At 43.0% G+C, this 23,621-nt stretch overlaps 2 protein-coding genes across 2 annotated transcripts; both read right to left on the bottom strand.

Moving 5' to 3' along the window:
• Positions 1-914: 914 nt before the first annotated feature.
• Positions 915-14,775, bottom strand: LOC128816825 (meteorin-like protein). The gene is made up of 4 exons (XM_053994755.1): positions 14,689-14,775; positions 4,772-5,181; positions 4,397-4,456; positions 915-2,020 (listed from the first exon to the last, which is right to left on the bottom strand). Exons 2-4 carry the CDS (start codon positions 5,103-5,105, stop codon positions 1,704-1,706), a joined length of 711 nt encoding a protein of 236 aa, XP_053850730.1. The 5' UTR covers positions 5,106-5,181; positions 14,689-14,775; the 3' UTR covers positions 915-1,703.
• DGKE (diacylglycerol kinase epsilon) lies at positions 8,292-23,457 on the bottom strand. Its single transcript, XM_053994750.1, has 11 exons — positions 22,831-23,457; positions 21,087-21,246; positions 20,478-20,597; positions 19,412-19,555; positions 17,517-17,674; positions 17,177-17,228; positions 16,922-17,035; positions 16,359-16,430; positions 15,710-15,837; positions 14,689-14,800; positions 8,292-14,388 (listed from the first exon to the last, which is right to left on the bottom strand). Exons 1-11 carry the CDS (start codon positions 23,274-23,276, stop codon positions 14,230-14,232), a joined length of 1,665 nt encoding a protein of 554 aa, XP_053850725.1. The 5' UTR covers positions 23,277-23,457; the 3' UTR covers positions 8,292-14,229.
• Between the last annotated feature and the right edge of the window lie 164 nt (positions 23,458-23,621).

Raw genomic sequence — 23,621 nt, 5'->3', positions numbered from 1 at the left:
AAAATCAACTCAAACAAAGCACCCATTAAACAAGTTAAACATTTCCACCTAAAGTTCTCCAAGTGAGTTGGGCTGAGGAAGGTTTTGAGGAAGGAAATATCTGAAGAGTTTGCAGACTCACACAGAGTTGCTTGAGCAGTGTGATAGGTGCTACAAAAACCAAGGAGGGGAAAATCCTCATCTTCACTACTTGTCCCATGATGTCCCTGGGATTAGGAGGTCAATTAGGTCTGCCAGAGCTTCACCTCAGTTTCCAAAGACAGACAAAGAGGTATTTTAAGCCTGTGTAAGCTTGACTGTGAGTACAGCCAGAGGCCTGAGCAAGTACTGAGGCCCCAGGGAAGTCAGCATGGTCATATTCATACAAAGTCTGTTTTCCTCCTTGTTAATGACATTTCCTCTTGATTTAGCTTTGTGAATACTTTTTCACAGCAAAAAGAACTGATTTAGACTCCAAATCATCCTCTCTGTGAATATATGTAAAAATGTTTATCCCTATTTTAGTAAAATTGTATTTGGTTAGTGTTTAACAGACTATATTTCTGTACCCAGTCCTCTGACTCCCATTTCTTCCCCCCTTCCTAATTCCCTCCCAATTAGGTGGCTGCTACTTCTCAAATAATCAATGTCAGTTAAAAACATGTCACAGTGTGGTCATTGTATGACTTCTATTCAAAGCTCATGTCATTTAGACTTTCATTGGCAGCTATTTTGTCCCATAAAAAAGTTCAAGACAGCAATTTGTGAATCTTGCTCAGCCAAGTAGAACTGTGGAAAAGAGGAGTCATTCCAAAAGTCAATTAATTGTGGCCTGTCAGAGTTCTCCTCATTCAGTTTTCTCCAGGCCCTGTCATGGGCTCACATCTGTCAGCCCGTGTTGCCCAGGCTGCAATCAGATGCCATTACATGGGAAATAATGGGTTTATTCACACCATTTATTGCGTTCTGTGTGGTAGACACATTTGTATATCATTTTACGGTGTAGCAATTCCATTTACATAAATACAGGCAATTGTGTGAGTCTGGCTAAAGCACGAAAGGAGGGTGGGAGGAACCACCAATCAAATAATAAAAGCTAATTGAGAAGAGGCAGATAATTTAGGTGAAAATATCATGAACAATTATTGATCCTAAATTAGTTCAACAGAACATTAAGGAGGCAACTTAGTTGCATTTTGTTTGTGCTTTTATAAAACTCCTTAATGTTTTTCAATGTCAGAATGTGTGTACTTTTTACAGCATCTACATTCCATTTTAAAAATCAAGTAATTCTTGGTGGTGAAAGGGCTTTTTTTGCTTTAGAGGTAGTTTTTTCCTCCCAGGTTAGAGAGAGTTTTCAGATTTGACTTTAAAGAAAGAGGAGAAAAATATCTAGAGAAAAAGCACATAATATTTACACAGAGCAAGAGATGTTAGAGAGACTTTTATAGTACTGAGCACAGGCTGCTTTCTAACCTTCCCCAAAAGACTGTCTTTCCAAAATCCAGAGTTATTTTGTGAGGCAAAGAAAATGTGATGAAAGAGAAATTAATGTGAGTTAAACCAGTTCACAGGGCTCACAGAGCCATTATCTTCAGGAAATCCTCCAGGTCCCAGTTTGGGTGGAACTGTTAACTTTAGTCCTTGGTTTTAACTCTGCTCCAGATTCAGTATTCAAAGATTGGACTGAAATTCTCCAACTCTCAGCAAGAGTGTTTCCCATGTCAGTTGAGCTCAAACTCACAGGGGTTGGCTCCCCTTTCTCTGGCAGCCTGGTAAACCAACATGAAATCCTTAAACCGAGGAGCACAGCCCAGCCAGGCTTCCCCAAAGTGTTCATTCCCAGTGAAGAGGAAATCTCCCTCTCCCTTCTTCACCTTGCACTGAAGAAGGGTTCGGATGGGGCCCTGCCACTCCCCACTCCCTTGCTCCTGCTGGAAAATCTGGTTTTTCTGCCTGTAGACCTTCTGGACTCTGACATCGACCTGGGACATGTGGTTCTCTGGGTCGTGGGAGACACTTCGGATGGATCCTTTCAGCACTGGATGTGAAGAGACAGGAGGTGTTATGGAGCAGCGGGAGAACAGAGCAGGTACTACGAGCTCACCGAATGAAATAACTGGAGAGCAGCTTTGCTGTGCAATTTTTATACCTACCACCTGCACATGGACACATTTCTGAGCTCACATTGCACCCTTTGCACAGGAGATCCCCATGCAAGCTCTGCTACATCCTTGGAATTGTGCTTTATGACTACTCAAACCAGCGACACTAGGGGAAAAAGTTTGAAAATGAAAAGCAGTGGAGGATAAAAAAGCACATGACAAGAGGTCAGCTCAGGGATTAGTTTTTTTCAGTCTCTGTTCCAAAACAATGACTATCACAATCCTTCCTGATTCCAGGGGACTCTGGATCTTTTGTTTTCACAGCACTAACAGAGGTTGATCCAAGAAGAATCGGAATATTATTTGGCCAAAAATATGAGAGCTTATTAAATGTTTTTCATTTAAAGGTTTAGTGGTTCTTTTCCCTCTCAAAAGACAATGTCATCCATCCACCAAAAGACACTTTTGGAGGTGATGAAGAACACTCGGTACTCTTAAATTGACTTTATTTGAAGGCTTATTTAAAAATCACTTTGCATATATAATACCTTTTTCTCCCAGAAGGATCCTAGCTGGAAGGAAAGCATAAGAAGCCATTGTCTCTGTTTGAAAGCATTATTTGGATCCATCATATGGAGAATGAAGCATCCCATCTGACAGGTGTTTGTTGTCCCGAAGCCACCTTTATCATTGTCACTGCCCCCATTTTCCACAGCAATCGATTATTCTTCTACTAATTAAATTAATTTCAATCCACATCCATAGAAGGCTCAGAAACATTCACCATTTGAGAAAAAGCTCTTCAGCAAGTGAGAGGTTACAAAACCACCCTCCTGCCACTAAACTCCTTCACTCTTGTACAGAAAACTCAACAACCCAAGATGCAAGAACTTCCTCATTTATTTAGATTTCCAAGGGAATCCAGAATTTTGTGTAACAGATGTCTCTGCTCTCTGTCACCTTTGTGTGACCATTTTTAATCAGATGCAGTCAAGTCTATAGACAAGTTATAATGCACTTGTTCCTGGTGCTCCAGGTTGCTCCTGCACTGCTCGGGTGCAGTGACTGCAGACCCCCACGCTAAGGACAACCATAAAGCCCCCATTCACTGCCAGAGTCATTTACACTTTCATTAGCAGCCATTTTCTCTAATCAAAAAGGCTGATGATAGCGATTTGTGAGCGCAGGGCAAGGAAGTCAGGCCATAAATAGAGTCAGTTCAAAGGGCTGTTCCTTCTGGGCTGTTGCTGCTGTGAGTGTGAGTGCCCCCTTTGTGTGCCTGGGCCCCCACATCTGTCACTCTCCGGTGGGGACAGCGCCTTGGGGACCACACCTTCCTCCAGGACAGACAACGGGCTGGATGGCACCAGTTAGTTTAGGAGAACAATAAAAATTACCAGCTGTGGAGCACTCTTAAGGAAGCACGCTCTGCACTGGTTTGTATTTGCACCGTGATGCTGGTGATTGATTTTATCAGCCTTAAAGTATGGCGAGCTCGTGGGAAAGCAGTGATTTGGTGAGGTTTTTAAATCTTGAATATGGAGTTTGTAGTTTTATTTCTTTATGAAGGTACATTTACAGCAATTGAATTGTGGCTATGTAGAGAGGCAGCTCTACAGCTTTAGCTATTTGAACTAATCAAAGAGATACAAATGTGCATGTGGAAAAATGTGGCAATAAAATTAACAAATTGCAATTGGAAGAAAAAAATATCTTGCATTAGTAAGAAAAATGGGAAAATATTTTAATGTATTATCAGATTACTATTTCTTATTATTTCTTTTCTTATGGACTAATAACTGTGCTATTCCCTCATAAGGGATGAAACCTAACCAGGTTGTCACTGAAGGAGAGTTTAAATCACATGAAATCTTTAGCTAAGTTGCAAACAACTCACTGCCTCTACAATAAAAAAACTGGGGAGTGTGCAAACTGAGGGGAGAGAGAAGGCAGATCCATAACTGGGATAAAAAAAACATACAAAGGGAATAAAAATGACCACACAAAGCATGTTCAACCTGAGTGTACATCTACACACATGTGACTCAGCTACACCTATGAGCCAGCAGCACACCTGTGAGCATTACTCACAGTTCAGTTTTAGTTCACAGCCTTTCTGCCTGCAGGAAATTAGGATCTTGGCAGCAAAGCTTCTCCCTTCTAGGTTTCACTTTGCGCCCCCCCATTCTTTTCCACAGTTTCTTTCCCAGATCAGAGAGCACAGTCATGCTATTATTTTAAGAAAAACAACAAATAAACCCAAATAATCCATATAAATTAAAGGCAGAATGACTCCCCTTTAGTCAGCTTACCAAAATCACTGCTGCAAATGGCCATAAGGAGTTCCATGTTGTCACAAGGACGGCACATAGCTAGAAAAAAACAGAGCAGTTACTTATAACACTGTAGTACGTCCCATTGCAAAAGGACTGGTGAATTCAGAGGGGAAATGGGGCAGAACTACCAGCTTGAAGAGCACTGTGGTCAGATGCACACCAAAATTCTTGTTATGCAAATACCCCCACAGCAAAGAAATAAGCACAGAGGATGTTCTCAGTGAGGACACTGCCAGGCAGAAGAGCCTCCTTTGCAATACCAAAACAGCCTCTGTCGCCAGGGATGCACCAGCTCAATGGGGATCAGCTGCCACCTTAGATCTGCCCCAGAAGTGGAGCCCCTGTTCTTACCTTCAACCAGAGCCATCTTGTTGAGGTCGGGGCCAGCCGTGCTCTGGTTGCTCAGCAGCTCGTACTGGAAGCTGGCGGTGCGGCGGCTGATGTCCCTCTGCGGGCTGGCCTGCAGGAACAGGGCCACTCGTTGTGGGCTGTGGGCACTGAAGCAGGACACGTGGCGGGGCTGAGCCCCCTCTGCCTCGCTTACCACCAGGTGCAGCTGCCCAGCACGTTCCACATAGATGCTGGCGCCCTGGAAGTCGCTGGCGGGTTTGATGCAGACTGTGGTTTGCTGGGCACTGGCCAGGTTGGGCTCCAGGAGCACACGCAGGGCTCGTGCTGGGTACATCCACTCCAGGGAGCCCGCGGTGCAGCGCAGGTGGACCTGCTCCACGGCACGGGATCGGGGCTCCCAGCTCAAACCACTGCCAGGAAACACCATGGACCTGTCAGTAACGGCACAGGGGAGGGGAGGGGAGGGGAGGGGAGGGGGGAGGAGAGGAAGAGGAGAGGGAGAGGAGAGGCCACTTCACCACGCACCATCTGGCCATACAGATCTTATTCCTAACTCTCCTAATGACCCTTAAATTGGCTTCCTCCGCCTGGACTGGTTTCCTTCCCTCCCACCCCTCGGATCTGAACTGCAACGCCACACAGGAGCCACAGAGGACAGGGAATGCTCACAGCTTGGGTGCACGGGAAGGAGCCTCAGTCCCTTTCACTAAATCCATGCTTGAATGTCTGTGCACCCAGAGAAATGTCAGACGGCAACTTCTCACTGCTAAACAGCTCAAAACTTTTCCTTGTGGTACGACTGGCCATGCTTAACTGTCAGGAAAATCCCACCTGCGAGCGCGTGGATGGGGGTGAGAGCCACTGACTTGCAGCAGGAGCTGCACAGCGATGTTTCACCTGAAGATTTTGGTTTAAAGATCTACTTTCTAAAATTATTTTTAATATTTTCAATATAAACTCATCAAGAAAATGTTTTTGATAGAAAGGGTGGTGCTGGCCCTGCTCCCAAGCTCTCGCTCAAGCCTGTGCAACTCCACTGCTTTCAGAACAGTTACTTTTGCTGAGGTCACTTATCAAATCCGTGCCATAATTAGTTCAAAGAAAAGTAAAAAGGCAACAAAACATAGTGGGAAAGGACGTAATATTTGAGAATATGGAGAACATTTGTGGCCTATCTCCCTGCCGGTGACTGAAGCAAACCCACCAGGCACGGCGGCACCGCAGCCAGCGCGGCGGGACCGGCAGCTCCCTCCCCGCGATCCCCGGTTCCCGGTGCCAGCAGCCCCCCGGCCCGGCCGTGCGCACCCACCTGCCCCTCCAGCTGCAGCGATCGGCGCTGCCCGGGCGGGACCCCCCCGCCAGCAGCAGCAGCGGCGGCAGCAGCAGGGCCAGCAGCCCGGGCGAGCCCCGCACCATGGCCATGGGCCGGCGGCTCGGCCGGGCGCGGGCCGGGCTTTAAGGGCAGCGGGAGGGAAAGGGGTGGGCTGGGGGTCCGGGGGCGGCGGCCGCGCCTGGCACCGACCCTTCCTCCTTCCCCCGCCCCGCCAACCCCGGCAGCGCCGCGGGGAGAGCCCCCCAGCACTGGGGACAGCAGGGACACCGCGCCGTCACCCTTCCCTCTTCGCACCGCTGTCCCCTTTTGTCTCTGAAATATCTAGAAGTGATTTATAACAGTTTCTCATCGCGGTGTAGGAACAAACAAAAATCGTGTCAAAATAATCAAAGCGAATTTTGAATGAATGATGGAAATTCAATAGTTTTAACTTCTGCTTTCATGATTATCTTTCAAGGGTCCGTGCACAAGAAAGCTCCGGGGCCCACGATTATCATGCTAAAAGCTGGGCTGTGCCTGCCAATAATTAGATTTCTATATGCATTGCCCTTTCCATATTTTCAATGAACGACATGGGGAGACGCTCTTCTGCAGGTCTGGGAGAGGGAGGCTCTTTTCTGCAGCTCTTAAGCGTGGAATCGGGATTTCGCGGCCGGGCGGGGACAATGGCCCTCGGCACGGCTGGGTGGCACATCCCAGGATCCGCAGGGCATTGTTCCGCACTCAGCGCCGCAGTGCCCGCGGTCACCGGGACCCTCCGGCCATCTGTTACCTTGCGGTTACCAGCGTGTTCTCACATTGCCCACAGATGCACAGGCAGAGTCTGCCTGCAGCCCCTCGGCAAGGAGGGATTTTCCCGAAGAAGAAAATAAATTTGTTAGAGGAGATATCCTGAAACCAGAGCTTTAGTCCTCAAGTGTCTGATACCAGACTCCTTGAATCCTATTTTGACCCACTTTACCGTTCATTCACAAAAACTTTGTATTTTTACTGTTATTATCAAAACAAAGAAACAGATCTCAGCCTTGACTTGCACTTTGCTAATGTCCTGTGTTCTTCCCCACACATACCTGCGCTATGACTCCTTGCACAACTTTTGGCTAAAGTCTGGCTCAAGTTGGTGCTCTGCACGGCTCACTCCAGCAATTCTAAAAACATTTAAAAATGCATTAAACCTTGATGGTTATCAGCGTTAGTGCCAGTGATCCTGAAAGCTCTGTGAAACTGTTGTCTTACCCATCTAAGAAAAAACCTGCTGAATATCTATGCTCTGACCCCGTCCTGAATGGAAAACAACAAACAAATAGTCTTTAAAAGGTTTGATTGTGGCATAATACAGGAGCTGAGAGGCCAGAGCCCTTCTCTCTTTTGTGCAAATGAGACCTGGGAACAGAGGAGAGGACTTGGGGAGGGAACTGACACTATGATAAAGTGGCCCCACAGGAGGATTTAGTCCCTTCCAAAGGCCCAAACGAACCCATCTGCTGCCATCAGGAGAAAGCATTGAGCCACTTGATCCCTGAAGGTCTCCTGGCAGCAGCGTTTCCCCTCGCTGGGGAAAGCCCCGTGGGAGTTTTGTTGACTTGCTCTCAGCAGCACCTCCTGCCCCATCTCCAGTTTCTACTGACACCAAAACATCTCCCGTTAAAACTCTTACTCGAAACTGCTCATCACGGGTAACGCATTTGCAGGGCTCCTTCCCCTCTTCGAGTAAATAATGTGCAGCATCAGAAGCTGTTTTAAGATCCCCAAATCAGTGGCAACAGAGGTGAGAAGGAACAATATGGACATTTCACATTGCTGTTGAAGCGTGAGAATTCAAACGATTTTAACCACACCTATAGAAAAGCCACACAACCTCAGCTCCTCCCCGGGTGGAGAAAAAGGAACCAGGAGCAGGCCAACAGCTGCTGAGATCTTTGCAGGTTACCAGTGTTAGTTTTACCTCCAGATGACATTACTATGCTGTCTAGAATTTTTCCCATGTGTTGAGGTTTGAGATGCTCATATTTTGCAGCAGGAATTTTGGGCAGTAGCACGGCCACAGAGTTGAACAAAATGCAACTTGTTCTCAAATGCCTAAGCTCATCCAGCTGCAGCCCTCCCAGAGCTAGGCAGTCATCCTCATCCCCAGGCTGTTGCAGAGTTGAAGACTCACATTTGTTTTTATGCATAGCAAGGAAAAGCTGAGTTTAAATACTTTAATCCACACCCTTAAATCTACAGAGAAATACAGTACAAACAACAAGACAAACAGATGCACTAGGAAATTCAATAACAGCCAGTGCTGTGAAAAATCTGTATTTACGAATTTTTATGAAGAATATGGAGAATTTTAGGGAGTGTAAGTCACAGAGAGAGGCCACGGTACAACCAACTGAAGCTTTCAGTTCCCCTGTGTTAATGTGCAGTAACCACAGAACGGGGCAGTTCTGCAGCTCCACTGAAGCTGCAGCTTCTCAGGCAGAACCCGACCCAAATCACACATTGTGCCCAAGCAACCACTGCACCAACCATCACAAATTTGTATGAGACAAAAGCACACTCACTCTGCCTCTGCAGCAAATAAAACCAGATGTCTCTGCTTTTATAACAATTACTTTTACAGGATTACCTCCCTACCCTTCCATTTCAGCCTGCCTTCTCTTCAAAACTAAAGGAAAACCAGTTTGGGGTTTGAAAACATGGCTTGATGCCAAGGAAAAAATTGCCAATTTTGATTTAAACATTTGTTTTGGAGGTTCAAGATCATGCTAACTGGTTCTTTCATGGCAAGTAAGACCTCACATACTGTACAGCTGAGAGCTGTGGGGTTGCTCTGGGGTTTTGCTCTCTGAGGGGCAGGAATGGTGCAGACAGTGTCTGCTCACATTTGGGCACTAAACACAGATCTCAAACTACATCATAAGGAAACAACCGATCTGCCAAGAGTCCACTGATCACTCCTCACTGCTCAGTGGGAAATAAAAAAATACTGAATCCCAAATGTCACCTTTCTCAATTGAAAACTGCCTAAAATGTTATGACTTCTATTTTTTGAGCTATTTCTTGCACTTTAGGCTCATATTTTCCTTGTTTAGTGCCACTTTAAAACATATAGACAAACACATTCAATACAAATCCCACGTGGCAGCATCACAGCATGTGTAGCTAAAGAATATTTTTTTGAACTGTTAACATGCTGACATTTTCTTGTAAGTAGTAATTACTAATTAAAAGTTACAGCTCTTAAAAGCAACGTTTTACAGTATTCTGATCGCTACTTAATAAACAACTATTATACATACTGAAGTTACAGCTACAAAAATAAAAATCCATTCTGTTTAACTACAAAATCCTAGAAAGAGAAGATGGCTGGAGGTACTCAAAAGATTAGAGCATTTTGTAGCAGACAAAATAAATGGCTTTTGAGGGATGTAAACCTTGAAGGTACAGAATGCAATAAATTCACATACAATATAAGTTCCTACATAATCTTAAAAAGAAAACAATTTTTATGCTGAAATTTACAAACAAGTTGCAAATTAAACAATGCAAAGAATTAACTACATACAGCAGTAGGGGAACACAGCACAGGACACAGGGCAGTATTAAAAAGTACAATTTTGAGCACATTCATACTTTTGAAAAGTTAAGGGCCAGATCCTCAGCTAAGGTCAGTCTGCACAATACAGCTAGGCTTAGTCAAGGCATGTGGCTTTATTCCAGCTTGAAGTATCTCCCTGAGATGCCCAAAGCCTGAATTGGGTATTCAGCACTCTTAGATGATAAAATCGTGATCATGTCGTGCTTTAGAACTGTGACCTCAACATTGCTGAAATAAAGAATGTGTAAATTCTCTCCATTTACTTAACTACCAAAGGAAGAAGTGGTCTCTGCTGCCTCACCCCTGTGTTCAAGAAGCACCTCTCATTTCTCAGAATAAACCAGCATTTCTAATTAAGTGGTTGACATTCAAAAGAATCAGTTACATCCTAGTATTTTTGAATCTGAAGACAGCCTAATTTAATTCCAACTGAAGACTTAATTTTTCATTTTCCAAAAGGAAGAAAACTGCTAGTAGTTAGTATGAAATATAGACCCAAAAAGGATTTTCAATTAGAACACATGCAGATTTTAAGTGTCCTGCTCTTCCCCACAGACTACTTGGGTTACAGTGCTGCTCTACCAAAAGCCAAGTAAAAACAGTTAACTACTCTAACAGTGATGCCATTGTGCTGATCACAGCTAAAGGTGCAGAGCTTTTTATTTAACCAGTGAGATACAGTAACACACACTGTAAAAGCTTCAGTGCAATGTAGCACAGAACCAGAAGGAATTGGCCAGACTGAAACCAAACCCTTTAAGGGTCAGTTCTCAGAACCTGTGGAGAAAAGGGATGTTCCTCCCCAGCAGCAATGAGAACAAAGATTGTACTTTCAATACAGGCCAGGGCTGTTGGGGAACCTTTGGAGCCCTGGTGGTGATGGTGACTGGAAAAGCCAACCAGATGGGTCATTGGGCCAAGAACAGCTGTGTGAAGCCATTCCAATTTTCTTGTCTGACAAACCCTTTGACAGGAGGTTCTGTGCACATAAAAATACCCAGCACATCCTTTCAACATGAGTGATCAAGTACAATGTGAGCCAGGCAAGGAGAGGACCCACAGAAAGGCTCTCCATGCAGATTTAGGCTTTTTGTATTGCCTGTCACAGGACTGAGAACCTACATTAAAGAAAGTTATCAGAATCTGACCAAACTTGCTACTGGATGCAGCAATATAACTTAAAAATAAACTTAATGAACTCACTTCGAAGTGCTTGACAATCAGTGTTATTGTTTACCCTGTACATTTTACACAAAGCTATAATATACAGACTGGCAGAAGAAACAATTTGTCATTTGGCTTTTTGAAATATTGTTTTCTCTATTTTTTCAATGTTTATGATTTACAGGATAATGGAAAACTCTTCAGTGCAGGACAGGAGCTCCAGCTGCAGAGTCCCCTCTCCCAGACAGAGAATATACTGTGGGGATTTCCAGAGCTCCTTGGATGGAGGAGCTGTTTGAAATGGTGCTCTATGCACCTACAGCATTTAAAAAGCACGGAGCAGTTTCACAATGCACACCACAGCACTGGGCAACTGCAGCTCTGTTACAAATTAGCCAAATCCATTCCTGCTGCCAGACAATCTGGGAGCCCATTGCTGACGCCAGACTGGGGCTGAAACTGGAAACAGCTCCCTCGAAGTCATTCCAAACAGGCTTTAACCCAATTTGCAACACAGCAGAAAGGAGGATACACTGAAACCAAAGAACAGCTGGGAGCAGCCAGGCTTCCCACAGACTCCAGGGCTAACTATGTTTTACAAGACCTTTTTTTGCCACACGTATGACAGCTACAGAGTCACAATGGACACTTCAACCTTACAGAATGTTCTCTAAACCATAAGTACAATTTCACAAGAGGCTTCCCCACAGCCACCACGGCCACATTTGCTGCCATCACTTACAGTCATTGGTGAGACCGAAAGTTCTTCACCTCCAAAGCCAAGACCATTTAGCAGGGGTTTTCCCAAACAAGCACCCAGTTAGATGCTACTTTCACTTTGTTTCTGCAGCAGGAATGATGGATTTGCCTCTCCCAGAGGATTTCACACCTGTTGGACTGGACTCATGGCAAGCTGCAGTGGGAGGGAGCACAAACAGCCCCCTGGGGCACAGGTGGAGAAGCCCATTCACCCCTCACCTGTGGGAACACAGGGAGACTTCCAACCTTGGCATAAATTATTTCTTTTCTAGATGTCAGGAGTCAAGAAGAGTGAAGTTTTTCAACAGTTAAAGGTTCTTGGGCTATAAATAAATTTGAATAATCTTCTGATCAACTTCAGGGAAGTCTAAACTGCATTATTAATAGTCTAGAGTAGCCAGCAGTGTCATTTCAAATACTGCTTTTCAGAGCACATACCCTCCTTTTCCAGGGATTTCTCATTTGTTTGTAAACAACAGTTACATAAGAACTACAGAATAGAACTTAAATACTTTTAGAGTGCTGATGGTTACAAGTTATTAAAATAATAATAACTTAATTGGAAAGATTTTTGAAGCTAATACAAATTGAAGCTCATAACTAAAAAAAAGTAATGGATTAATCTATCATAGCATACTTAGGGTATTTTAAACACTTTTAACATATATTTTACTATAATTTTTCATCTATATTTACATACAATAAAATAATTAAAGTGAGATGTATAAGGCTAATGAAATGGAATTTACAAATGGCTTCTGCTTTACAGTTCATTACACTCTAATCACATTTTCAGACTGCTATAAATTCACTGAGAATCAGTAGTATTGAAGTTCTAGTACATACACTTTCTACAAGGAATACCATCAAGTTAAAAATGCTTTCCAAAGAGGATTACAGTTGAAGGTTTTAAAAATACTGACTTTGCCAAGTTTCAATAAATTATTTTAAAATATAAATAGATTGTTCACTGTTAATGCAAACATAATTTTACAGGCTTTTGAAAAATGGTTTCATTTTAAAAAACCTAGAAACACAGCCTACTTTACCCAATGGTCTCATTTTCAGTCAGCATAAAGAAAAAAAAATTAAAAACTGGGGGATCATGACAAAAGCAGCAACATTCAAAGTTCAGACCAAAGTTCTCACCTTCTTATGATCTCGGCTTACACAGGATAAATTCTCTTCCTACTTGGAAGAGCACCTTCAGTAACTAAACTGAATTAACTCAGTGAGGTATTTTAAACCTCAACTCAATTCTCACCTGCTGCAGCCTTAAAATTCTTACAACAAAAAGAACAGGAATAAGATCTTTTACTTTTGTTAACCATGAAGATGTTTTCACCTGAGACGCTTTTAACCTGAGAAGCTTCAGACATGCCAAGCTGACAGTCCCTGTGTACTGTTGTAGGTGCTCTGAACCTCCACTACCAGATCAACCACTCATCTTTTTCCCTACTTTATATCCATAAGGGAAATGAGGGTAACCAACAAGGTATCTTTTACCCCCTAAGAGCCAGTCAGAAAACAAATGCTTCCATGCTTTTTTCCCACTATCAAATTATACACATGAATGCCACCTCTGCAAACTTAGCTCTCAACCTCCACACTTACAATTCAAAGTTAACAGACTGACTTACTACTGATCATTCTCAGGTAATTAGGAGCCACGTTCTTCAACAAGTTCTTAAAAAATACCCCACATTTGCCAATCATCATTATTTCTTTCAAACCCTTTCTCTAAACAGCTAAAAAAGATGCTCCTTTGTCCAAGTTTTCCTCCAAAAAGCCTCCCCGAAAACTATGATGTTGCTATTTACAAAAACTAGAATTAGTCTCTCACTGAACTGAAGCAAAGTCAAGTCACAGGATCATTCAGTGCAAGTCATGGTACAATTATTTTGAATTGTATGTTGGGGACTCAAGACCTCAGGGTACTCTTTGGCTTACAAAGCCACTGAAAAGGGTCACTTCCTAAATAACATTTCCAGAAACCTTTGGTCCAAAAGCAATTTTCTTGCTGAGTACCTTCCCAAAGCTCCCAGATCCTCTACTCTCCCAGTGAAGCTTATTAGAAATGCACTGCACAAGGAGGTGCACAGAATTACTGCTCTTGCTCCCAAGCAGAGATGGCAGCCAGGAGCAGGCTGCTGTCAGAACATCAACCCATATTCTGCTTGGTCTGGTTTTCTGCTCTGGAACTCTTCTGGGGCAGATGGAAGCAGGTCAGACCCCCAGCTGTTCCCCTTTCCAAGGGTATGAAACACCTCTCTGAAACACTGTGCTGTGTATGTGCAGAAGACCTGACTGCACAGCAAGGAAGGGTTGCAGCATCTGTCCCTTTTCAGCCATTAGAGGAACACATTCCAGCTGGAAAGGCTGGAGGGCATCTCCAGCAAACCAGTTGTGGTAATTCAGCTGTGAAAGTTTCCATGAGTGCAGAAGCATGGCTTTTTCCTCAGCTCTAGTTCACTCACAAGTATGAGCCTTCGTTCATAAACCTCAGTCCAGATCAGACATCGGTGTTTTAACGAGCTGAAGTTCCTCGCTGCCGCACGTGAAATTCCAATTCCACAAAATGTCCAGGTCTTGAGCCACCTGCTCCCTGCCCTGGTGTCACTCTGACAGGCTGGAGGCATCATCATCATCTGTCTGCTCCCCCGAGTGGTACAACATCAGAGCGTGGGTCTTGTGAGTGATGGTGACAGTGCAGGGCCCCTGCGCCCAGGGCTCCCCATCCACCTGCATCGGCATCTTGGAGCTCTTCAGGATCAGCTGGCACCAAACACAACAACACAACCACAGCAGTTCAAAGGGGCTCTGAAATCACCTTTTACAACTGCAATACACATTCACAGCCTGGCCAGGCAGAAACTGTGAGTGGCACTCACAGGCCACCAACCACAGCAACAGAGCTCTGTGTATTATGACATAATAAATTTTTACTAAGCAAGAGAAATATCCATCTCAACTGCAAACTGCAACTTCAGACCTGATTCAAGCAGTTGAGTGCTTGAGATTCTGTGTTGTGTATAAAAAAAAATTTAGGAGAGCAAGTCCCTAAGCAGCACTTACCCTCACTGTGTGTGCCTGCCCGAGGCGAACAGGATTTGCCAGTTTCACCTGGATCTGGGCACAGTGGAAAGAACCATGAACACCAACAACTTCCAGAAGTCCATCATCATGTCTATGAAATAAAAAATGAGACTTCTTTTAGTGAGTTGATGGGCTCCAGCACATATGCCCATATATTATGTCCTCTTGCTTCTATTCCCAGAGAGAAGACAAATGCTGTGCAACCAATACATTTATGTATTTGTGCTGGAGAACAAATCACACTGAACAGCAAAGAAAGCCATCAAACCCCACAGCTATGGAGCAATTCACCACTCAGCACACCCCAGCTGGCCTCTGGAAATCACACGTGTATGACCTTCCAAGGCTCACTGTGCACATTTAAGGCCCACAACAGATTTCTCTTCCATAAACTTGTACAATTTTCTGTCTTTTTACTCAGATATCCAATCCAAAGGAAAATCTTTTAATGGCTTAATTTTTTAGATCTGGGTAAAGGACCTTGCCCAGGTATTTTTCAGAAATTCAGGACCACAAGCCTCGTAACAGAACTATGGGTATATTTATACAGACACCTTCTGGAGAAGGAAGTCAAAACAGAGAATAATTAATGTTTGAAGTTATTTTTCTCTTTGGTATTGCTCCCAACATGGGACTCAAAATTTTGGACATGTTTTGTTTTTATTTTCCATTTTAACCTCTAATGAGATGTGGTATTTCAGATTCTGAAATTGATCTATCTTCTACTTTTTAAAGGCTCATTTTATTGTTAATAGCCTCTCCAATGCTTCTGCTGTCTGTCATGCAAAACATTTTGAGAAAGTCTTAAAAGGCCATTGATGTGTAGGATGCCTTTACTCCAAGTCTCCAACTCAAGGAAAATAAATGTGATATAGCCTGTCCCAAGGAACCCTTCCAGCCTGCAGACAAGCCTGGCTACATAAGCACAGTCTACTGAGGGAATTTCTTAAACTGCAAGAACTGTTAAAGGAAGAAACAAAGCAAAAAATGCCCTCTGTACCTCGCCAAAGGATAAGGTTCATCCCCCATTCCTTCCCAGAGCCTGCAGCCACCTCCCCAGTATCCAATATTCAGCACAATGATGCCTTCCAAATTGGGCAACTCAATCCTCTCACCATCCAACTCTAGCTTTAAAAGACAAGCAGAAGTTAATTACTGTGGATCAAATTCAGTACTTAAACAGAACTTATTCACTTTATGCATTTAATAGGCTTCCACTTAAAGAAAAATTGGCCCTGTACCAAGAGAATGTGTTTTCTTTCCATATTTAAAAAAAAATCCTTCTGATTTCACAAGAAATCAGATAGTAAATTTCTATTAGAAGAGAAAATAAAAAAGGAACTCTCCCTTATGTAGGCCTCTGGTGCTATGGAAAATCATAGCTGAATATCAGTGCTTGCACTCATAGAACTGAGTCAAGGCCAGAAAAAAAATCAGGAATTTGCAGTAAGCCCAAAGACATGAATTCCATGAAGTAAGCTGCACACAGCAAAAGGAACACAAAAATACTCCAAGGCCATAGCCACCCTCACACAAATATCATTAAGTACAAATATTGTAAAGAGCAAGGCTTCTTTTCTTTCACAAGGTAAGTTTTTACACTTCACTGACTGTCCAGAGGGAGAGGGTAAACAAGTTAAAAAACTTACCTCAACCTTTTTGTTAAGATCTTTACATTCTTGTACTAAGCAGTCTTTGGTTCCATAAAAAAAATAAACAGCCTATAGGGAAAAAAAAAAAAACCCAAACAAAACAGGGAGAAAATAAAATATTGTTAGAAAAAGATAATACATAGGAAAACTATTTGAAATATTTATGTACAGTTATGGCTGTGCAAACCTTATCTAAAACTTACACACAATATATTTGCACATCCTTAAAGTAAACTTTCCTCATGAGATGAGCTACAACTTGTATAAGAAACTAGATTTTCACTTGAAAAGGAAATAAGCACTTAACTCACGAAGTTTCAAAGCAAATGAGAAATTCTGAGCAAAAACTGAGCGAACAGCAAATTTAGCAGAGGCAAGGCAGAACACTCATGAGTGGGCTTGCCAACATGTTTTACCCATGGAATCCCCTTCCCTAAGAAAAGCTAATTCAAACTCTTAAAATGGCAAGAAGGAAGTAGTGGTAAAAGAACGTGAAGCTAAAAATAGCCTGAAGTCAAATCAACAACTCCAAGGAGGAAATATCCCTTTACCAAACACACCTTATTGATGATTCTGCTGGAAAACAGAGAGGGAGTTTTCTCGCGATGGGCATGGAAATTCAAAGCCATAAGAGCATCAGGCCCTATAGAGAAGTAGTTGTTCATTGTGAATACCTGTAAGACAGAACTTCCAATTATACCTTATTAAAAATCATTATTAGGGCTTAAAATTCAGAGTGTTAACAACAACAACAACAAAAAATGACAAACACACAGGTATTCCACAGAATTCATATTTATGCTTGCAAACAATACCTTTGGTTTCCTTAAGTTGTAGTATCCTTTGTTTGTTACTTGAACCTTCCATCTGAAAAACAACAGTTGGTACTTAGACTTGTGACAGACAGTCCTCAGTATCAAAGCTGTAGTTAGGAATCTCATATCTATACTGGGATTAAGGCAAAATACTCGAATTTAGTTAAATTATGAAAGAGTTAAGTCCTGTAGAACAACTAAGAGACTAAATTCAGACCTCAGTTACATTGTAGTTCCTTCTAGCCATACTTGTGTTTATGTAAAGAAACTGCTGCAATGGACTATCAGTAGAGCTACAGCAGTTTGGTTCTACACATTTTATGTTTTCACTGTTCCTTACCTGTCTAGTTTGATTCCATCTGCCTCCATGACATTTCGTAAGATCTGCTCTACAGGGACTTCTCCAGCATAACCTGCACCCCAGCCCAGTGTATTAGACAGGTCATTCCCTGTTCCCAGAGGTAAAATTGCAACTTGTGGAATATATCGTTCTTGCCCCTAGGATACAAAACCACTGCATATTAGCTCCTGCTTCAGCACTCATTGTCTCCCTTCCATCCCCAATGTTCAGATTAGATAAATTCACCTTCCCAGCAGCCTGTTACACAGAGCAGAGCTCTGGGGCTGGCAAAGCAGGCGGCACATTGAGCTACTTAGCCAGACATAATGTAAAGGAAGGAAATGTTAAACCATTGTGAGAAGGAAAGAGAATACAAACACAATATTGGGAACAACACAATATGAATACTGAGCAGAGTATTCCTTCCCAGGAATGATGCTTTGGTTATGGGCAGTGACATGAACACTGAGAGATGTAACACATATGGCTGTGAACTGCAGCAAGACACCAAAATGCTCCTACAAGACTGAGGTGAGGTTAGGTCTAAACAACAGATGTACAGAGTACCAGAGTGTTCAACCACGTACACAAACACAGATACTCAAAGGAGCAAAGTCTGTGTCTCAGTTTCAGACTGTCACCCACAGATGGAGCAGGTGATGATCAGCTCTGCAGAGCACAGTGACAGGAGCTCCTCAGAACAGCCACCTTAGCAAAGGGATTGACTCTCCTCACCACAGAAGGGTGAACAATTATTTCAGCTGTACTATGGGCTTTGCAATTCAGCTGTGAAAGGCACTTGCAGTAAACTGGCACTTTGGTTAATGTTTTTTCCAAGAAGGTTATCAGCCAGGTAACCTGTATTTGAGAGTCAAGATAAATGAAGAGAGCAAATAACCTACTGCTGATAAGAAAAAGGTTTTGCTGATAATCTCTACAGTTTACCTAATACCAATGACTCAATTTGAACAGAACAAAGAAAAACTCAGATTTCATCAGCTATATCAGCACTGAGGGACAATATATCAAGTGCCCAGGACCACACAACCATATACTCATATTCATTAACCTTTATAGTTACTTTATTTCTACTTTATCAGCACACAATAATTCTCAAAGAGCTTGTTGGACTATGCATGAAGTTGTAATAATGGCCTTCGGCTACAACATTTAATGTATTAACAAGAAAGCTACAGTAAAAAACTTTGATATAAAAACATTCTTTCAGCATGAGAGAAAAAGTTTATTAAGTAAAGCACTAAAGCCTTGTAATTATTTTCCATTCTTAATTTTCTCAGGAGTTCTTAGGAGCATCCCATAAACAAGAATATCTTCCATTTGAAATCCACAGTAAACACAGCTTATTTTTTCTCCTCTACTTGCAGTTAATGGGCAAGGCTGCAGACAGACAGACTCTCCAGAATATATGACAAGGAGCAGAAGCAAATGACTGCACTCACTCATGCATTGGCAACATAACCAGTATAGCTGGAAAAATTATGAGGTTATTATAAAAGATTGAGTGTGCTGGGAGAAGGGAGCAGTCAGAGCACACTAGCCAATATTAGCAATGCCATTTATGACAATATAAATATGTTCAGACAAAGAGGAAATAACAAGGCAGAAAATATCCAGCAGCTTGTTCTCTCCTTGTTTTGCAGAAAAGAAGTACTATGAATATAATTAAAAATCTAAAGTGTTCCCATTTTTCCTGAACTACAAGGAATCATAAGATGCATTTCCCATGCCCTTCCCCAATATGAATAAGCAATTATGCAAATCTTCCTCTGTAAGCCTATTCAGGAAGATGAAAGCAATAAATGCAGGTAAGAGATGAGGGGTAGAACTTTGGTAGCTTCGAAACTCATTTTACCTTTTAATTTAAAACACAATACCTTTATCTTCATTTCATCAATTGCATCCAGGACCCAGCCCACTGTGCCATCCCCACCACAGACCAGAACCCTGACAGCATTGCAAGGCAGCCAAGTGCAGAGTTGAAGAGCTTTAGCAGGCGCAATTTTGCTCAGATCAAAAACCTAGAAAAAAGGAAAATAAGGAATTCTCTTAAGTTCACAGAACATGACTCAGGATTTGCCTCACAGATAAACAACTTCAAGAAGTTAACTCTAATGTAAAACAAAGATTCTGTATTTGCAGTATTGTATTAGCAAATGAGATGTCTTGACTTTCATGAGCAGGATTTATTTCCCAGATCCACAAGAGAGCTCCAGCTGCCTCCCTAGGATTAAATGGCATTGATAAACTGAGCTGACAGAGCCCTTGGAAAAGTCTGTATTTAGATGCATGATGATAAATTCTGTAAAGATGAAAGACTTCAGATAAAAGTAATTTTAAAATACTCAGCACACAAAGAGGTTTATTCTTTAAAGCCTTATTGGGATGCACTTAAAACAAAAAAACAGTGATTTCTCTTAGGCTGTATTTTACAGCTGGGTTTTGAACTTCAAAGGAAGAGTATTAAGGTGCAGCCAGGAAATCCAAGAACAACTTGCCTGTCTTACGCAACATCCTGAGCCATCCCAGTGGATTTTAAGGGGAAAGCAAGTACACAAAGCTAAACTGTCAAGGATGACATTTCCACAAATAAAGTGAGGATTTAAACAGATACAGGTTTCCTATAAAGAGGATTTAAATGGTTCATTTTCTAAAAAGTGTATACTGTTTCAAAAGTCAGATACTTCTGACTGAATTACTGCATGTATTACTGTAAGCAAAAAAAATAGACTGGTATTAGAATCATAACAAACATGGGGCTGGGAGAAACCTCTGCATTTTTTGCTGCTCTCTGTGAAGCTGTTCCTTGCTAAAAGAACAAATGGCATGAATTTGTTTCCTTTACTGATCTTCCACAAGACCCTATTGCCATTGTGTAAACAAGGTGATACCTATTCTAATCTAAACTGTGGTTTTATTATGGTGGCTTTGCACTGTAAATACCTGAACAGGGTTCAGCAGCATTTTAAATTCTCCTAGTAAAGTTTCACCCATGTTGTTTCCACTGCGAGTATTAGCCAGCACCATTACTGGCATCCAGTGTTTCCTGCAGTAAGGGACCACCTGCAAAAGGTAAAAACCAGTCAGTCACACAAATACTGCACGTCTGAAAACGTTTACAGCCTTGCTCCGAGCCCCATCCCCTGCAAGTGCTGAGATGAGGAAGCTACCAGTTGGTCTGAAGTAGACAAAACACAGACAAAAAGTCTGAAACATCAAGGCTGAAGATTCTGCAGTACTCAGGACAAGGAATACTACGATGCTGTGAACAAAGCTGTAAAAAAATTCACAAAAAATTCAAGGAAGTAAGGTAGACAAATCTCTGTATTTTGGAATTAAAAAAAAAACACATCTACTTATATTTCAACAACCATGTTAGTAAAATGACAAACACCTCTGAATTAACACAGCAAGTACTTAATAGACCTTGAAACATTTACCTGACAGTTGCTACCGTCACAATATATTGAGTTCAAATTTCAAGGTCTGTCTGTGGGTTTCTTTGGTTGGTTTTTTGGTATATTCTAAACCCAAGAAGCAGCAGGCCATTACCTTTTCATAACTGGTTCTTTTCTCTTTACGCATCTGGTTGATTGCAGACAAATAGTAGGGTGGAATAATTAAGTCTTTGAATTCTCCAAATGTACAATCCTCAGTCCTCAAACAATCCACCATGCATTCATCATGCACGGTGTACTGACACCACACACACCTAGCAAAAAGACCAAAATACATGAAAACAATCTTCAAACAGGCACATTGATTTTGCTCTTTTATTTTAGAATTTTGTAAAAATATTTATGTTTACATGCACCATTATAAGTAGTATTTCATTCCCTGGAAGCTTATGTATTGGCTATAGAAAATTACATAAATTGGTCATGTGCTTGCAGGTCTAGGAAAGCATTTGAATTCTGCTAGGAAAGAAATCCAACAGTTTAAAATTAATTCAGTTATTTTTAATTAAAAAAATAGGTGCTATAAATGTGCTCCTGTTTGTAATATTAACAGTTACACTGAAAGCCTGTAAAAAAAACCTGAACTCCTGTCCATCCTTAGAGAGCACAGATAAAATACTGGAGCTCAATTCAATTCAACAGTGTTACAAGTAATGAACTAATGCATTCCTTAAGATTGATAATATCCCTTTTAAGCCTGAAACCTAAAAGGTTACACAGAACTGTACAAGGCTGATGGGATTTAGTTATGCAAAACTGCTTTGCTTTATGACCTATTCTAAAAGCTGTCCTGGAAAACAAGACTATATCAAGAGGAAATACTGCAATATCCACTTCAGCCTCTGCAGAATGTTAATCCTCATTTACTACATCCAAAGCCTTGATTTAAGCAGCTGGGAAAGCTATTTTTGGAGTCCTCCTGACTAATCCAACACACAGCTAGAGTAGCAATGACACTTGCCTTACACTCTGACTCTCTTTTCCTTTTCTTCCTTCCTTTTCCCCTTTGCCTCCAAATTCCTGCCCTTCCCTCCTCTCCTACACAGCTCTCAAGGTTTTGTTTCTGATAATGTGCTCTTTTTCTCTGTAATTCTGCTTACTTACCAAGCAGTTTGACAGTATCACATAAAAGCAAAGCAAAGGCTGGCAGAATCTAGGCTGAAAAGATCCTCTGAATAGGCTGAAGAAACACACCGAGGCACTTGTCATTGCATTGTGGCACTGACAACTTTGCAAGCAACCTTACTAATCTCAGGGCAAGTCCATTTAATGGTTCATTGTATTTTTAAAACACTCTCATCACAATTTTATCAATACATTGCAGTAGCTTATAAATCTTCTCTTTAGATTTTTTGAGCACCCTTAAAAATGAACCTGAAACCTCTACAGGACATTATTTGCTTTATTTACACTGAGCAGATGCCAATTTTGAGATGCACACTTTGGTTCTCTGAACTGTGAGCTGTGCCAGTCAAACTGCTCAGGCTATCCACTGTGCAACCAAAAAATTTACTAGAAACTTCCTAATGTCATCCCCTAAAATACAAACTCCCTTGGACACTGGGAGTCTCTTGTGTGTAATTATACAGCAGCCTGCACATCATGCTAGAGTACTGCAATTACGAGAACGAGTGGATGTGAGATGCAACACCACACTCTTAATCTATGACTCACAAACATCAATTTTAATTTTAGGTTCTTTGAAGTTTGCTTTAACAGTATCTTATCTGAGTACTGCAGGATCCCTTTTGGGGTGTGGTCTCCCAACAACCCTATGGAAAACACAACACTGTCATGGCACTGTAGCGCTTTTACACAGTCAGACTGGCGTGCAGTACCTGTAATCGCAGAGCTTGGGCTGCGTGCCGCACTGTTGTTTGCAGACCACGCAGCAGCTGCAGAGGGGGACATTGCCCCTGATCCAGTGGTGCGGCATGGAGCTGGGGGCTTCCGCGGTGCCCCTCATCATGATCTCCTTGCAGAGGAAGCGCTGGTCCGCCTTCTTCAGGCAGCGCTCGCTGACGCGCAGCCCGCAGCAGCCGCAGAAGGCGCCGCGGAGGATGTGCTGGGCGCACACGGAGCAGTACGAGGGCTGCCCGAAGAGGTCCGTGTAGTGCCAGTCGTGTTTGCTCTTGCGGAAGATGTCCCGGATCAGCAGCTGCCGCCGCGACCGCTGGAAGCTGCACCACGCCGTGATGAGCACGGGCAGGAGCACGGAGCACAGGGTCCACAGGGCCAGGCGCCAGTCGGCCCCGGCCCGGGAGGCATCGCCCGAGCCCTCCATCCCTGCGCCTCCCCGGCCTAACCCCTCGCACCTCTCGGGCAGGCGGCGGGGCGAGCCCCGGAACGGCCCCTTCGCTCAGGGAGCCAAGGCGCAGCTTCACGCACCATTTTCTAATCCCTCCTCAGGGCTCGGCACCGACCTGCGCCACATGGGGCTGAGGCAGGGTTCCGGCCAGGGCTCCTCCGCCGCCCGCCCGGGCCTTGCGCAGCGCCGGCCGCCCCCGGGCTCCTCCCGCCGCTGTCCCCGGCGCCGGGAGGGCGCGGCCGCACGGCCCCGGCTGCCCCTCGCCGCTGCCTCGGGCCCCTCCGCACACGGGGCGGAGCGGACAGCGAGCTCCGGCCCTCG

The sequence above is a fragment of the Vidua macroura genome, chromosome 19 (assembly GCF_024509145.1).
Source record: "Vidua macroura isolate BioBank_ID:100142 chromosome 19, ASM2450914v1, whole genome shotgun sequence".
Classification (NCBI taxonomy): domain Eukaryota; kingdom Metazoa; phylum Chordata; class Aves; order Passeriformes; family Viduidae; genus Vidua; species Vidua macroura.
Note: the sequence above shows the minus strand (reverse complement) of the source record. Positions and strands in the feature narration are given on the sequence as shown.

Excerpts from the sequence above, each read along its gene's own strand:
- LOC128816825 (XM_053994755.1), bottom strand. The coding sequence starts at position 5,105 with ATGTACCCAGCACGAGCCCTGCGTGTGCTCCTGGAGCCCAACCTGGCC. Across the intron at positions 4,457-4,771 it reads CAAGATGGCTCTGGTTGAAG|CTATGTGCCGTCCTTGTGAC; the intron begins GTAAGAACAGGG and ends GTTTTTTTCTAG. Across the intron at positions 2,021-4,396 it reads CATTTGCAGCAGTGATTTTG|TGCTGAAAGGATCCATCCGA; the intron begins GTAAGCTGACTA and ends CTTCACATCCAG.
- DGKE (XM_053994750.1), bottom strand. The coding sequence starts at position 23,276 with ATGGAGGGCTCGGGCGATGCCTCCCGGGCCGGGGCCGACTGGCGCCTG. Across the intron at positions 21,247-22,830 it reads CCCAAGCTCTGCGATTACAG|GTGTGTGTGGTGTCAGTACA; the intron begins GTACTGCACGCC and ends TCTTTTTGCTAG. Across the intron at positions 17,675-19,411 it reads TTGATGAAATGAAGATAAAG|GGGCAAGAACGATATATTCC; the intron begins GTATTGTGTTTT and ends TTTGTATCCTAG.